General features: G+C 40.3%; 1 protein-coding gene across 6 annotated transcripts in view; it reads right to left on the reverse strand.

The window, feature by feature from the left end:
- The window catches only part of KANSL1L (KAT8 regulatory NSL complex subunit 1 like), a 62612-nt gene extending 51970 nt beyond the window's left edge, over positions 1-10642 (reverse strand). For 2 of the 6 annotated variants that reach the window (XR_010071929.1, XM_063340992.1), the window contains exons 1-3: positions 10474-10633; positions 9468-9672; positions 5593-6710 (exon numbers count right to left, since the gene is read on the reverse strand). Coding sequence is in view for 5 of the 6 variants with exons in the window: in XM_063340992.1 (XP_063197062.1) it covers positions 5593-6680 (1088 nt within the window). In the remaining variant the exon portion in view is untranslated. Of the gene's footprint in view, positions 1-5592; positions 6711-9467; positions 9673-10473 lie in introns of all 6 variants that reach the window. The other 4 variants (XM_063340990.1, XM_063340989.1, XM_063340991.1 and 1 more) reach the window with 4 other exon arrangements.
- Between the last annotated feature and the right edge of the window lie 2398 nt (positions 10643-13040).

A 13040-nucleotide genomic window follows, 5' to 3' on the forward strand; every position in this document is an offset into this window, starting at 1 on the left:
CTTTGGCATTCCCGGCTCTGAGATTCCCTTGCAGGTTGCAACTTGTCAAACCTTCTGCCTTTCACTAAAACCTTTCAGTCTACTTTCAGCAGCTGCAAAAATATTAATGTAATTACAGGTTAGAAATCAGGATCCTCACTAACAAGAACATTACTCTGGTATCGTGAGAAGGAAGTCTTGCTCAAAAGCAAGTTATTATTGCTGTACATGAAATCTCTAAAGAAAAACAGTAAATGCATGTGGGACCCTAAAGAAGTTGTAAATCCATCTTACTGAAACCTAACCTAGTGAGGCTGAATATATTCTGAAATAATACATGTATCCCTAGAGTGAAAACACAAGGTAATATAAAGCTATCTTTTCTTTCATTCCCTGGTAACAATTCTCCTCCCACATCCTAGTGACGGTAGCCAAGAATTGAGAGAATGGAATTCATGAAAAAGCAACGTATAAAACATTTTGAAATCAGCATATTACTAGCACCTATGAATTTACACTTATTCAAAAGCTCTCACGTTAATCTTCTATGCAAATAAGACATTTCCCAGACTTGTAAACTAAAAAGGTCTTAAAAAACTGGGAACAACTGGGGTTTTGTGCTTAAGAAAAATGGAGAGCAGTATTTGGTCCTGGCAGACTCTCTTCCTCCCCATCCCAAAACCAGAATTCAGTTCTCATATCAGGTATGAAGTAAAATTACAGTTCAGAGTGGAAAATTAGGACCTGACCTTGCGAAAACAAACAGCTTCCCCTTATAATGTGGCTCAAAGACATGCAATAAACCTCAGCACTTAAGCAGTGCCCTTCCATAGCGAGGCCTGCAGAACTACATTGATGTTGCTCAATTACCCATGAGAAAAAATGCTAGGAAAAATGGAAAATAATTTAGAACAAACAGATTAGATCTGGAGATACTAGTCATAATATTTTCTTCCTTCCTGTATTCTCTCCGCCTTACTGCTCCCCTCCCCACCAAGTATTTGTACTGAAAGCAGATTTCCCCTCTTCTCTTTTTCCAGCTAGCAAGCTCGGGGGGGGGGGGGGGGGGGCGAAGGAGGGAAAAAATATTTACTATCTCTGCACATTCATTATAAAAGTTTCCAGGCACAATAAACCCTGTGGGCATGGAAAAATAATAACAGTGCTTCTTCGTCAGGCTTGAGGTTGCTGGAGGATAATCAGTAAAACATGTATTTCAAAAATCAGAGGAAAAGCATGAAAATATTTCTGAAGGAAAAAATCCCACCAATGATGCAAAAGGACTGTATTCAAATGGGGGAACGAGAACTAGGGAAACAGCGCACAGGACTTTTCATGAGTAGACAGAGCTACTTATTTTGCAGAAAAATCTATTGTAAGCAGCTTTTCTCTCTAATCAATTAGGTACGTGTATTACTATTTGATGGAGTGAGCAGCTGTGCCTTCGAAGAACCCCAGTTCTTTTGATAACCCAGTATCTTTTGATTCTGGAAGATCATACAAGTAGCACATGTAGAAGAAAAACTCTGTGCCCTGCAACTTTAAAGGTTCCCCAAATAACCACCTCAGAATCAGACTTCTCTGTAGTACATCGTAAACAACCAGAACTTCTAACCACATCAGGAACACAAAAAATACATGAATAAGGATGTGGAGCTGGCCTGGAAGGATACAATACACAGCTTCCAGACCAGAGCTGTGTTGTTGAAAAAGCTGTGAGCTCACATCCTCCCCCCAATTAATTTTTTGAAAACTGTGACCATTTCTACAGATACTCTACCACCTTCATGAACCACAAAGAAGATCAACAAGATCCAAGCAAATTCAGCTGGTCAAATGTTGTCTATGTTGCATTTCAAGTGGTTGATGTTAGTTGTGAATTCCTGAAGGAATTACTCACGGCCAGCTTTGTGATGCCCTCCTCTCAGGCCCTCCATCCGCTTTGGTTGCTAATGCTAACAGGGAGATAGCGAACAGCCACTAGCATCTGCCTTTGAGAAACCAGAGAGAAGTACTACCACATCCCCTGTGTAGTGCCTCAGGAACTTCCTACACCCAAAGGCTGGAATGGTACTAGAATACACTACAAATTACTGATGGAAATTTGGTGCTTTGCCTAAGAAAACGTCCATGAAAACTGACAGGTTAAAGATATTCATGAGCTGACGCTAGCAGCAAAATGACAAAATTCCTGAAAAGAACCAACCATTCTTTCATACTTCTTTTTAGCAAATACTCAAAGGACCAAATGTGTTTTGATTAAGCTCTTGAAATGGGATGAGGCTTTCCAATTACTCTAGGAGCTAGGGAAGTTCAGTAAGTACTGTGAATTGTTAGCTAGAAGAAATGCCTTCACCAGCAGACCAAAGATCTTTCTTGTCTTAAGGACAGCACCTATGTAATGCACAAGGAATGAACAACAGTCTAAATATCTTACAGCAGCTATTTGCTACCAAACAACAAAGGTATTGAAATAGATGGATAAAGACAATCTTACTTGAGACACAAAGCACTGAGATACAGCTCAGAAGAGCTTATGTCAACACTCATTGGGTAGAATTCTTTTCAGGATAATGAGAATGAACAGGTTCAAAATGCTAAAAATAGCTCCAGGTTTTTTTCTACCGTGAAGAATTGGAGCCAGAATCAACTTCTCTCTCCTGATGGGAAACAGACTGTTCTCAGGTAAACACGGTAACTGCAGGCTTCTCCCCCCTTCCACATTGGATTGACACTTCCTCCCCCCACCAAACAGAATAAAAAGCACTGCAGTCGTAACAATCATCAGCCACCAGCGTGATTATACCCTCAAGTTAAATGCGATCAGTATGCTGTGATATAGGGAAAACTAAAACATTTTCCCATTCATCGCTGCATTAATAGAACCTTATAACACCTACTGTTAAGTATTATGAAGAATATCACACAGGAAGAGTCTTTCCAGGTCAGTAAAAGTCTTCACTATGAAAAATAAGTCACAGGCGAGGAAACGAGTATTCTCTCACCCACACGATCACATTATTTCTGGAAAACACTACAAGTCAATTCCCTGGCATTTCAAAGAATGTAAATCCACTCAGCAGAAATAAAAATGGATGTTAACTTTGTTTCTTTTGACCAGGTGAAAGGCAATTTAAAGAGCCTTAAAGTGGTAAAGCTCAGGCAACAACAAATCTCAGCAGTGGCACTGGTGAATAATCAATTTACCTTTGTCACCCAGAAGAAAAAGTGCAGCCTTTTAGCCACAAAGACAAATCTTAGGAAAGTTGAAATGAAAAAAAATATTCCAAGCTGAAGATAATGATAAATTCAAATAAGAGACAGCCTGTCCTCACTGCAATGTTATTTCAAGCATTGCCTTAGCCTATGCACACAAACAAGAGTCTTCTGCTTAAATTGGGTAGTACTTTAACTCTGAGCCTGCTGGCCCAGCAGCAGTTCAAACACCAGGGGTTCCTGCACTGCCAATCCAGCAAGGCCCTGGCTAATGCACATTGCTAACCTCGTCACTGCTGCTGCTTCACTGCTCTTCAGCGCTAAGAACATAAAAAAGGGAGGAAAAAGAATAACCCTCAAATAAAGGGTTGCACTGAGTCAGACTACAGATGACCTACCCAGTCTCCTGCCTCTCAGCAGTGGCCAAGATAAGAGTCTTACAAGCAGGCAGGCATGGAGGGAGCAGTGTTTCTCCAGAATACTCCCTCAGCTGCCAGCCACAGCAGCTTGGGGATTTCCTGAGCCAAAGGGGGTGTCTTTGTATTTAATAATCCTCTGTGGATTTTTTCGTCAGTGCAGCAAAACAAACTGAGTAAGCCTTAAGTGGAAAGATAACTTAAGGAATTCAAAAGCCACAAGAAGAAATAAAGGTAAAGCACTGGCAGGCAGTTAGAAACTTGACTGTCCCTGGAACAAAGACAAAAGAAAACCCTCGTACAGAACTTCGGTCCAAGTTTTGCATTACCCACTACCCTTTGAGAATCAAGAGTTTCTCATCAGTTTTTCAGCTCATGTAATCACAAGATAAGAATCCTAGAGGCAGAGCTATTACTCAGAAGTTCAAACATATCAGCTAGGAGAAGAATGTGGATTCTGCTACACTGGGAAGAGCCAAAAATGCTGTTTTTTCATTAAAATATTTCAAAAGGAGAATAATTCTTTTGCAAACTCAAATACTTAAAGCGATCCTAACTTAGCTGGCAAGTCATTATGCTTTGGTTGGACTTTAGTACAGTATTTACCATTTTGACAATATATAAAAGAAAATGAAAACTATTTTTTACTTTGCACTTTTTCTCCGTTCTGTTTTACAAGCCTACAGAGTTTAACGAAACACAGCAGCAATTTGATACAACCATGCTATACTGAAGCTTCCCTAACTGAAGCTATAAACACATTACAGGGCATAGCTCTTTTCCAATTTAAGATGAACCTTCCTTGACTTCTTCTGAACATTATGCTTTTCAAGAAACAGACCAAGAAATATATGTTTTTAAATATATATTTTTCCTCAAACACCCATGTCACTCTTAATGCTTTCTAGATGCTCCCTGACAGCAGGGAGTATAAGAACAGATCAGGAAACACAAAACCAGTTCTGACTTCAAGTACTAGAAACATAGGTGCCATGAAGCACCTACCAAGCTGTTGTGTTTGTGTGAAGCTCTATTCCATGTGCCCCTGTCCTGACTATCACATCCTAACATACCTTAAGACATACTCTGCCCTCTCCAGCTGTAGGAAGGAGAAAGCAGCAGTCTTCAATGCTTTCTAAAATTTCTTGACCAAAGAGATTGTGTCAATACTGTAGCAAGGCAGGGTTAAAAAAAAAAAAAAAACTCAAAAAAAAACAAGAACAAAAAGAGGATGCTGTACTACCATCAGGGAACAATTTTACTGTCTTTCTTCTCTTATCCTCCACTGATTTCCAAAGCTACAATAATGTCTACTGACAGGATCCCTGACAAGTCAAGACAGTGTTAGTTAATGATATTAATTTCCCTCTGGTTCTTCTTGAAAAAGATACCAGCAACAACAAAACCACCACTGATAGCTTCATTCACAGCAGCAGAACAACTTCAATAAGTAAATAAACATTTTCTAAATCATAATCCAAAGTACAAAACTTTTTCAATATATAACCCCCCAAATACTGGATGGCATGACACCTGCATCAGACGATCATTTTTACTCTTTATCACATTGTAGAGGATTTCAAGATCCTAATATTGACTAATTCTCAATAACTCCAGAATAAAATTAAAACTATTTTCATACCAGCTAAAACTGTAATTTACAGCACTGCTATCGCTATTTGATTTACAGCACCATCTGAGTATTGAATAACTAACGGTACTAATGTAATGCAAACTGATACGAGTGCAGTACAAAATCTAGCTCTCTACAGTCTAGTAAAGTAATTGTTCCTTAAATGCTGTAATTAGGAGTTCTTACTTTCTGCCTGGCCCATGCCGAGCCTTGCTCACACAGGCAGTCCTGCTGATTTCAGTAGGACTATCTATTGAGTGAGGTTACTCACACAAGAAGGAATCTGCAGGTCTAGACCCTTCCATCTCGATTTATAAGCATGAAGCACATGAGGAATTTAACACTTACGCTTCCACAGTTGTTCTTACAGTCTGTTCCTCACCATCTTCATCTGAGCTGCTACATGTTGCATCAGAGTCCAGATCCTTCTCCACGCGAGACAGCAGCCCTCCAGTGGAAAGTGCAAACCCCCGGATTTCACCTGGTGCAATGCTAACTCCGTTCTGTACATCTGTACTCACACTACTCTCCAAAGTAGTTGCGTTGTTTTCTGGCCAACCTTCAGTGCACCTGAGGGAGCTACCGCTCAAAAATCTGGTTGGCTCATGGAAAACCTTCATTCTTTGTAGCTGATGTTTCACGAAGCATTTCAGCTGCTGATCACAGTGTTTGATAACATGCTTTGCCAGGAGCATTTGTAAACGTTTCTGAGTTCTTTTGGCGCGACTGATTTCCATTTGTTGCTTAGTGACACACTGGAGTAAGCGAGCATACACCTCCTCCGGGGTGCAGCTCAAAATCCCTTCTGAAGGCCTGTGAAGAATCTGGTGTAATAAATCCCCTTTTATTGTTTCAGCGCAGACTTCCAAAGCCCTACCCAAAAAACCATTCTTCTTGTACCATTTACCATTTAAAAGCTGCATTTCTTCTGCATTACTGGATTCAGTTACATTTGAATCCCAAAGTCTCTGCATTTCTGCCAAATTCGGAGATGTGGTCTCTGAAAATGTTTCCCCTTTGACCTGTTCCTCAGGTTCTGAATGACTAATCTGACCAAATGATGTGTCAGCACCATTATGTAATGAATTTCTCATCTTGGAGCAGTCAGGCTCTCCCGCTTTCGTTTGCTTACCAGTTTTGTTGCTAAATGCAGAATTTGTACTCATTAACAAGACAGACTGATAGCGCTTGGAGGATGGTGGAGAACCAAAACGCTGCACACTGAAGATATCATTCCTGAGGTTGGGGTCAGCAGTGGGGAACCCCAGGACTGAGCAAGTAATCTGTGCGATGGAGTCCTCTTTTATCTTCTCTTCCACTGCTCTGGAATTTTCCATGCACAAAGCTGTATCAGACTCCATAGCTCTAGAGGACAAAGAAGGTGACAAGTGGATACCATGACCTTTTGTTGCTGCCTCTCTGAGGGCTGGTGTCATTATAGCTACGGTAGGTAGTTTACAGCAAACCTGAAAATAACACGGGCCATGTAAATTTTCTCATTTTCATGACATGGTACAATACAACAACTCTGTCAAATATTTCGTTTTTTCAACATTATTCAAAGATTCTATAAAAAAGGACATTATCTAAAGAACACAAATAGACTACACTCCCTCCCAAGTCAAACAAGAACACTCTTTCTGTTTTTTCTTTATTTCATTCAGAGGTTGTTCTATGTGCAATGAAAGCCTTTACCTCTCAGGGGAGTAAGTGTTCATACCTCATTGCATTTCTGATGCTATCAGTCTGAGAAATAAGACTCACAAAGTTCCAGAATGTCATCTAACCTTGCCCAAACTGAAAAACATGACCATAAGCCTGTGACTGGAAGGATGCATTTTAAAATATGTGTACGAGTGTACGTATATGCACACGCACAGAAACGCACAACTACACACTCCCACCCCAGAACTCCAGCTGGACTTTATTTTAATCTGTTCCGGAGATACATTTCTTCTGGAGTTGCATTTAGTTTTTGTTCAAGTATTTCTTTTATACTTAAAAGAGTCAAGATCAACAGTACCACAGAAATGGGAGCTATGCAGCTACCTATTAGAAGTTCACCAAAGCAGAACATCTACCACATGATGAAACACTCTGAAATAAACTCAGAGGCACTATTGGTATAAATATTTTTAATGTAAATCTATATAAAGCAAGCATTGGATTAATTAATTTATTATATATTCTCACAAATACACTTTAGAAACCAACCATCAAGGCTAATGCTTTAAAAACAGAGAACTGTAAGTTCTAAATGTTTCCTGAAAAAAAAAATCTTTCCTGTGTTTTTTGTATACAGTTCTTCTTTATTCATCAGGCACTGTCTGCACGATACAAACACAATATTCTTTGATAACAATTTGCATAAAGACAAACAGTTTTCCTTTACTTTGCCTGTGGCGCGCTGTATCTTAAATGAAGGGTTCCCAAACTTTGGGATCAAAAGACCAGTGTCGACCTTTACCACTTCCTGTCAGCAGCTATGCTGCCATGTCGTACTGTATCTACAACACAGCCTACAGAGCAGGAATCACTGCCTTACACTGTGCTTTCAGCTTGGTTTAGGAGATGTTTAAATAAACCCAATGAAGGACTTAACTGAACGTGGCCTGCAGAAGCCTGAAAGATAAGCTACTGTCAGTTCTTGGTTAAGAAGCTAGAGACAAAACCAGAAAGAGTAAGAGAGTAGTAACAGAAGTGAGCATAGCACAGTAATTCCACAGTAAATTCTCTAACCAGTGTACTAGTTGAGCAGCATTTCCATTGCCCTCCTTTTAATGTCTCCAGCTTCTTTGATCTCCGCAGCAATTGCCTAGCTCAGCAACTTTCAATGCACAGATCCCATAAGGGGTCAAATGATTCTGAGTCTGCCATGTATGGATCTTAAGAAAAGCAAACTCCCTGTCTGAAGCCTTAGCTTATTTATAACTACAGGTTTTATGCTGAAGGTGCAATCATTAAAGGGAGATGTGGAAACCTAAGGAGCTGAGAAGTACCAGTCTGGATACCTTCTCCTTAACCCTCAAAACACAGAAAAACCACGAAGAGCCACATGCTCCAGTACTGCCTTAACACTCTCTGTATGCTTGATTCACCTTTCATTGCTCCACATATACTTCAGCCGTGAGGTTTTCATCTCTCTGCATCACCTACCCAGCATCACAGGGACCACGTCTGGTAGTCCTAGCGCTAATCCTAAATGACGCTATTAAAATCCCCAGAATTTTAACCTTTATCAACGACCCAGTAACTTCAGGCTATAGAGGAATTCATCACAAAGTCCTCCCCAGTGGACAGCAGTTCAGTAAGGGCAGGGAAATGCACTGATGAGAGCTGGAGCCCTAAATCGCAAAGGCTCAGGTGACTCGGCAATGCTCTCAGCATCTGTCTGACTTGTGGCTTTGTGTCCTTCCACTCTTTTAAGAGCTAGCAGGCACAAGAATTTTTAAATCCAAAGGACCATGGATTCAGACACCTATGCCTCCTCCTCTCTCAGCATATGGCAAATAACTATAGGAAGTCAAAGTGACTTAGCATGGTTACAACATAAGGGGGAGAGAACCGAAGCCCACACTTTCTCTGTGGCATTACTATGAACTGAAGGGAGTCCCCACAACAGAACTGTCCCTGGGAACCCCAAGAAGCTCTTTCAGAAGAACGCTGACAGCCTGGTACCTACATACACTGAGCAAGGAGTCTGTAACTGCTCCAACTTTACTATATACCTTCCTTAGCCTGAGTGGTTTAACAGTCACAGATTGCCATTCCTGAAAGCCAGGAAATATCCACACACAGCAGAGGTGCTCCTCAAGCAAACTAGAGTTTTGGAGAAGTATACCTCATACCTATATGAAGAGGGAGGCTATTCAAAAAAATAGCAGCACAAAATTTTCAGAGTACTGTGTTTTAACGTGATCATATTCCCTCCAATACTATATAGCCTTCTGGTACAGTTTCAAATTCTCTAAATTGCAATGAATATCATTAGTAAATTATTTTAAGGGTTTTTTTGACTTTCAGGGGCTTCTTCCCCCCACTTTTAGGGGAAAGAGGGGAAGAAATCAAAGTATCCCCAAATTGAACCACAAACATTAAACTAAAGAGCACCAAGAAGCCACTAACTAATCAGGAGTTCCTGACAGTAGACACTTAAATTACAATATAGCTAAAAAAAGAAATAAAATGCTTTTGAAGAGAGAAATCGCTCAATTATCCCTTACCCAGGCAACTTGCAAACTTCACACGATGTTTCTGCCCTGAAGACAGTCGTGTGAGACACTTCAGGTGTGTTCCTCTCATTTCAGTGACATCAAGAAGACTTTACAGAAGCTGGCACTGTCCCAGTCTCCTGTCCTTGGCATTTCTCCAAGAAGTTCACACGCACACACAAAAAGTCACTGGTATATGAGCAAAACAAAGCATCAGCTGCAAAAAAATTAAAAACAAATTTTAGTATAAGTACTCAGTTCCACAAGAATTGTACAATTTTCATTTTGACGCATTTCATTTTATTTTGGCAGAAAGCAGTAAATTAATTTCACTCTTCCCTTATTGGAAGTGAGTTTCCAGAGTAAAACCTATTATCTTCTGGGGGGGAAGTGTGCAGAGGGAGGGGAGACAAGTACTGCAACATGGTATTCAGGAAGGCCCTGTATTTTCATTCTGGGAAAAGCTTTTTTGTCATAGGTAAACTATTTCAAGGATTTTTTTCCGTTGTGTACTACTTGAAGTTTCAAAACCAGAACAGCTGAAATGCTACTACACTGGCAAACAGTTTGCTTTTCATCAGCTGAATACGCACTACACTTGAAAGACTAAAAAGTATTGTAAAAAGAAAAGGTGACGTAAAATAAGTACCGGAGAATGGAAGAAACAAGTACCAGACATACACAGTACAGCAACTGATGTTTAAAGTTATGCTTATCCTCCCCTAATGCCTTAATTACCCAGCAGGATATAGCCCGGGATTGCAGTTTACCGAAGCCCCAGTGCCCACCCACCCGCACCCTGCTCCCTTCTCTCTCCAAAGCTATGGGTGCCTAATCCCCCCATGACCCCAGCTCCTCTCCCCCTACCTATTTCTTAGTCCTTACTCGACATTTCTGCGTTATACCCTTCTCTACCAGACGTACCTAAGCGGAATTTGTCTGAATCCTGGAACTAGCGTCTTCGTGTTGGTAATTAGCAGCACCAATAAAATAAACACAACAAAACCCAACCACAAACCTGCCTGCTCACAGGGTGGCATTCCTTTCCCGGCTTTTGTTTATAGTCCTTTCACTTTCTGACTCTTCCCCCCCTTGCATAACACTATCACTTTTGTTACACAACACTGCAGACAATGTTTGGGGGGATTTTTGCTTGGGGGGAAGGATTGCTTTGTCTTTTAGTGGCTTTTTTGTTTGTGATCTTTTCATTTTCGATGACAACAGAACTCAATTTGCGTGAGGGTTTGCAAGGCTCCTCTGTACCAGCCTTCTCTTCTTGTAAAATGAGTCCTCTTTCCTCATCCCAAACACACGAAACTTTCTTGTTAAGAAGATTTTCACATTTCCTTTTTTTTTGCTTTCAAATTCAGAGGCCTACAAATAACATTTCAAATGAATACAGCTGTTTACAGTATATTCATAGATCAACAGTGTTACAGATAAGCAAACTTCCAATGTTTATTCCTTGTCTAGAAGGCATTTCAAAAGCAAAGCAAAGTCACTGGCAGCAGGCAGCATATGGTGAAACACCCAAAATTCAGCTCAGCAAGAACGTTCAAAAATACTGTATTTAAAATTGAAAAGAGCTGCTTTAAGGCCTCTTAGAAAAAACCTGCAGAAGAGATAGCAGCTACACGAGCAAGCTTGATCTGCCTACAACACAACTGACAAAACCTGGTTTCCTACAGCTTTGTGCTGTTTGCCCTGTAATCCCTAGCTCCTCTCGGACAAGCCTTCTTAATAATTGCTGGACAAAAATAAAGCGGTGCTCTGGCAGACAGGCGCTGCTGCGGCACTGAGCTGTGCTGCCAGGAGCGAGAGCTGCCGCCGAGCTGAGCGCGCAGGAGCTGACTTTGGCCACCTTCTCCGAGCCTCGCCTGGCGAGAGGCACCCACCTGGGTATACCTTACCCACCTCTCCCAACTTTCACAAAACTTACAGGATCATAGTAATTCCTAAGAACAGAAAGAACAGCTCAATAGCATAATCTGCATTTTCTCACAGAATAGTTTGCAGCAATGACCGCAAAAGAGATATTGATCCCACTGGGTATGTTCTGGTTAGGAGTATGAAAGAAAAAGGAATGAAGTCCATATTTAATGCACCTGGGACTAGCCTTAAGGGAAAAAAAATATCTCACTGGGCAGCTTTTCAGTTTGAAAGCAGCCCACTTACTCATGAAGAGTATTTAAGCATTTTAGTGTTTTATTCTATTAATAGACTGGGAAAAAAAAAACCCAAACAGGATTATGTGGGGAGTCTCAGCTTTCAGCAGCACTCACTGCGCAGGCAGTACTACGTAGATAAAACTGTGAATGCTGGTGTTTTGCATTCCCCAGAAGATATAAGCACAAATTCCTCCTCTTTGAAAAAAAAACCAAAACAACAAAACACACATACACCTAAAAAGGATCTCTCTTTGAACAGTAAGAGAACTGAATTTAAGACAGACCACCCAAACAGTTTTAATCATGAAAAACATCAAAAAGGACATACTTCAAGTGGAACTCATTGGTATTCATTTACGATAAAACCCATGACTCATTAAAATCTCTGAACAGGGTTGTTTTTCTCCTTGTTCCTAACTGCTTCTGAACAGAGAACTATATATTATTTCCAAGTTTACTACCATCGACTAACTCCTGTTCAGTCTACAATGTCATATATTTGTAATGCACCACCTGAAGTCATTTTTAGCATATGCTAAACTTAAACACTTTTTGTAGTACAGGTGCCTCTATAAGTTGGTTGTACATATGTCTCTAATATCGATATCTGTAATACTTTTAGATCCATTTTAAGGTCCATATCAACATTTCAGTTATCTTTTTGAATTTCACTCTTTGAAGAGAGGGCCATAAAACCTGGTCTTAAACAAGAACCATTCAGCTCTTTGACATTAAGTAAGATGACTGGAATTTAAACGCCCCAAAACATTTGCAGGATTTCACAATGCGGACCAATAAGGAAGGAGAGTCCTAAGGCACACAGACTAGCTTTCTCAGTTGGTACACCTACTAGTGTTATAACCATGCTTTATGCAGTTTAATATTTCCTTTTTATTAAATTAAGCACAAAAAGGAAACACCTATGCTTTGACAAAAAGCAGACTTTGGATTTATTTTTTTTTAAATAGGTTACTTTGCTTCCCATTGCTGAGGAGTATCAAGTACCTCTGTCACTGCTACATTTTATTTTGGGAAGTGCATCAGCATTTTGCAACCAGGGAACTGATGCACAGAGTGGATTAAAGGACTTGCTCAAGCCCACACAGGAAATATCAAGGAAGGCTGAGGGACGCACCTGGATGCAAGCTGCTCTCCAGAGCTTTACTATCTACTTTATCTAAAGCATTCAATTTTACGAGTAAGTGGTCTGGGAAGCCAACTTGGTCTGGGTCACTCAAAGGCAAAGGAATCTGTGGCAATCTGTTCAGCTTGATTATCAGAGGGAAGGTTTAAGCCGGGAATTAAAAAAAAAAAAAAAAATATAAAAAAATCACACATGAAAACGCAGGCTGAAGTTTTTCCACTCAGCTACTGACCTAAATATTGAAAACAAAGTAAAAAGAACGGGGCAGCACAA

Source organism: Chroicocephalus ridibundus, chromosome 7 (genome assembly GCF_963924245.1).
Source record: "Chroicocephalus ridibundus chromosome 7, bChrRid1.1, whole genome shotgun sequence".
NCBI classification, from domain to species: domain Eukaryota; kingdom Metazoa; phylum Chordata; class Aves; order Charadriiformes; family Laridae; genus Chroicocephalus; species Chroicocephalus ridibundus.